We start from the raw sequence: 4,140 nt of genomic DNA, 5'->3' as shown, positions 1-4,140 counted from the left end.
AACCGGTGACACGAAAAAGTGTACCGGTACACTTTGGGCGAAACCGACAGATTTGCTCTTGGGTTTGCCTATGCGTAGTCGTGTAACCGGTGACACGAAAAAGTGTACCGGTACACTTTGGGCCCGACAGCAAAACGAGATCTGCTGCAAAAAATAAAGATTGGGAGGATTTTTTGGCAAATGTTACCACATGTTAATAGCCCAATACCCCTTCCCCTCACAGCCAACACCCATTTCACCCTCTCTCTCATTTTCCTCTCTTTCTCTCTCTAGAAAGCAAGCCCTAGAGCTTGGAGAAGGTGGAGAAGAGCTTGGAGAAGTGGATTTTGGTGGCTTTGGTGGTCCTAGAAGCTCTCCAACAAGTAGGCTTTGGTGGAGCTTGGGCAAAGGTGAGTCCTTATGCAAAAATGAGTTTAGGGTTTGGGTTTAGACCTTAGATTTTTGGGTTTTGATCTCTCTACAAGTGAGGAAATCCTCTAAGGACCATGACTCCATGAAAAACATGGATTTCTTAGACCCCTCTCATGGTGGATCACTAGGGCTCAAAGTAGATGCCCTAGGGATGGTTCTAAAAGCTTAGAAACCTTATTAGAGAGCTTCCCATGTGAATCTAAGCTATCTTTTGCTTAGGAATGAGATCAATCTCGGAGAAATGCAAAAATAACATGTTAGGGCATCCCAAAGAGGGGTTTTGCCCAAGTTGGGTTTTGATCTATTTTGATCATGTAGAAACCTAATTGAGGGTATTTTAAACGCGTTGGAACGCTCGGTTCGACAATCCGACGAGTGTACACAAAGTTATTAACAAAAACGTCATTTTCCGTACAGATAGCCGCAGCACGCGGACTAGGGCTTCAAAAATTCCAAGAAATTCACCGTAGCATCCTTGTGACCATCTAAGGTGGGTGGTGCATTCCAAGGACATCGGAAATCCCTTTATGTCTAAAGCGTCATATTTGAGCATATGTATTTATATTGAGCATGTTGCATAGTAGGGTTAATTGTAAATTTTCTTTGCATGATATGAGTTCTAATGCTTGAGAAATAGTAGTAAATGAATGAGAATTGGTAACCCTATATATGCATGACAAGGGACAAGAACCTAGAAGGGTTAGTAAACAAATGTGACATGTTGACATAGATTTAGCAAGTGACATTGATGAGTCTAGAGGACTTAGAAAACAAGTGTGGCATCATTGACAAAGAACAAGAACAAGTAGTGACATTATGACATAAACACCTTAGAATTAAGGGTCATATGTACATGGTTCTCCTTGAAGTCAAGGAATGGATTGAACTTAAAATCCTTAAAGTTAAGGATTGATCGTACTCACCTAATAGTCCTTGCTCGAGGGCGGTAGCTCCCCCTCGGGCGATGTGCTCCGGAGTTGTCATCACTGGGTCGTAGCGGTTATCTCCCCAGAGGGCGGTCCCGTCGGGTTGTAGCGGTTATCTCCCCGACAATAGGGATTTGGGTTGGTGAGTTTGTGAGGGCGAAACCTACGGGCTAGCCATGAGATTGGGTAATGAAAAGTTAATCTTGCATTCATCATGAGCATTCTATCGAGCATAGTTTTATTTATTGTTCAGGCATATTAGCTGCATTTGTTAGTTGGTTATTATCTATTCTTTCTTCTATTATGCCTGATTAGACCTAGTGGGATAGTCGGCGTGGTTGGTTGCCGAACCCACTGGGAACTTTGTTGTAGTTCTCACCCCACTATTTCCACAGAGCCGGGACCGAGCGAGCCGGCAGATGATCGCGGTAAGGGCATCGCGCCCTAGGTAGAGACCGCCCGAGATGGATTTCATTATGTAGTTGCACACCCTTTACTATCATCTTTTGTATTTGATGATTTTAGTATTATGAACTTGCTTTAATGAATGAAGTAAAGGATGTTTACCTTAAATGTCAAAAGTTATATTTTGGGAGAAATGAGATGTAAAAAGAAATGATGCAAGAATGTGACAGAACTTGATTATAGTTGGATACATGTATGTGATTTAAATTTAGTCATATTACTTGTATACTGAATGGTTAATTCTTTCACCTTGGCTATTGCTTGCCCTTGTCCAAGCCATTGTGTATGCTTCCGCTTATGCAAATTTGTACTCTATTGATACTAGTGTTGAGCTTTGGGCGGACAGAGGAAGCTCTGTCCGTTCGGCGTCTGTTTGACGCTCTCGAACCGGCCAAAAAGGATCGGGCTCGGGGCGTGACAAACAATTTCTTAAATTTTGGAATATTTAATTACCAAAATACTCTCGATATGATGTAACATGTAACCTTTTAATTTGCTACATATTAAAATGACATATTTATCCTTTGTTAATCAACGGCTAAATTTTTTTTATTTCTTATAAAGTATCAATTCATTTCTCATAACCAAATTGTGATAAAAAATAACATAGATTTTGAATATATTTTCGTTGTTGAATTGACATTGCAATTTCTAGGATTTAGTCTAGTCTTGTTTTACGAATTTCTTTCTGTTTTAATTTTTAGCAATTTTTTTTGTCTTTAGAGTTGTTCTTTTTCTTCGCACGCCGGCTATGAGAGTCGATTGCAGTACACCGTCTAAATTTCTAGAATTTTTAATTGTGTTTCAGATGATCCCGAGCGAAAGAATTTATATGAAAATATTATTCTAATTTTCTATATATTATTGTATATATTTTGTTGCCAAATTTTCAAATATTTATAAATCATAAAAGAGATATTAATTCTAATATGATTCTAACTTAATTTTATAAAAATAGAGATTTAACATTATACTAGAAATATTTTAAATATTAATTCTAAAAAGAGATATTTTAGAAATACTTAAATATTTATAAATTATAAAGGATATATTAATTCTAATAGATATTAATTCTAATCTGATTTTAACTTGAAATACACTTCATTGAGTAAACTATGATTTATAAATTGCGGTTCGGCTCTTGTAGTAGTCCCAATCGCTAGGGTTTTGATTTTGCTGGTCTAAGCCCTTCCTCCGCGTCGTCTTCTTTCCCAGCGAGCCTCTACTGCCCCCTAGGGTTCCGGCGATCTCCGTCGCTAACGAGCTCCGACAATGGCGCGGAACGAGGAGAAGGCGCAGTCGATGCTGAACCGCTTCATCGCCATGAAGCAGGAGGAGAAGCGCAAGCCCAAGGAGCGGCGTCCCTACCTCGCCTCGGAGTGCCGCGACCTCGCGGAGGCCGATCGTTGGCGATCCGAGATCCTCCGCGAGATCGGCGCGAAGGTTGCAGAAATCCAGAACGAGGGCCTCGGCGAGCACCGCCTCCACGACCTCAACGACGAGATCAACAAGGTCCTCCGTGAGCGCGCCCACTGGGAGCGCCGCATCGTCGAGCTCGGCGGCCCCAACTACGCCCGCGGCGCCCCCAGGATGACCGACCTCGAGGGCAACATCGTCGACGTCCCGAACCCTAGCGGCCGCGGCCCCGGATACCGCTACTTTGGCGCCGCGAAGAAGCTCCCCAGCGTCCTCGAGCTCTTCGAGAAGCCCCCGGAGGAGAAAAGGCGCCGCACGCGCTACGACATCTACAAGCGCATCGACGCGAGCTACTACGGCTACCGCGATGACGAGGACGGGGTCCTCGAGAGGCTTGAAGGCCCCGCGGAGGCGGAGATGTGGGAGAAGGCCGTGGCAGAGTGGCGCCGCCTTGAGAGCATTAGAAGGGAGGCCATGAAGGCCGTGAAGAGCGGAGAGGTCGCCACTGCGGGGGCTCCAGAGCAGTGGCACGGCACCGCAGAGCGCAGCACGGAGGTGCTTTTCAAAGGGGAAGAGGATGCTAGTGGATGAGTGAGATAGAGGTTGAAGGGAGAGGGTAGTAGAGGGGCAGACAAGGAAGCGAGTTGTGCGCACTGCCGCGCGCAAAGGAATCGATGAGAATATTGGAAAGAAGAAGGGACAAAGCTTGCTGAAATCAGGTACACTGACGAGCTGCTTCCAGGGAGGAGCAAAAGAGGCCATGGCCATGCTCAATTGTCCGGCGGTAGAGTCGAGTACGATTAATCTCTGAGTTCTCTTTTCAAGAATCTCATACTATACATTTTTCTTTCTACTATCCTTTTTCCTTCCTCTGGAGTCCTATTACATATAGCAATCGCCTTTTCTTAAGTTAAAGTGAAAC

General features: G+C 44.0%; 1 protein-coding gene across 1 annotated transcript; it reads left to right on the top strand.

Moving 5' to 3' along the window:
* On the top strand, window positions 2,915–3,809 carry LOC109728534 (pre-mRNA-splicing factor ISY1 homolog). Its single transcript, XM_020258953.1, has one exon. The coding sequence runs from the start codon at window positions 3,075–3,077 to the stop codon at window positions 3,807–3,809; it is 735 nt and encodes a 244-aa protein (XP_020114542.1). The 5' UTR covers window positions 2,915–3,074.

The sequence above is a fragment of the Ananas comosus genome, linkage group 24 (genome assembly GCF_001540865.1).
Source record: "Ananas comosus cultivar F153 linkage group 24, ASM154086v1, whole genome shotgun sequence".
In the NCBI taxonomy this organism is placed as follows: Eukaryota; Viridiplantae; Streptophyta; class Magnoliopsida; order Poales; family Bromeliaceae; genus Ananas; species Ananas comosus.
Note: the sequence above shows the minus strand (reverse complement) of the source record. Positions and strands in the feature narration are given on the sequence as shown.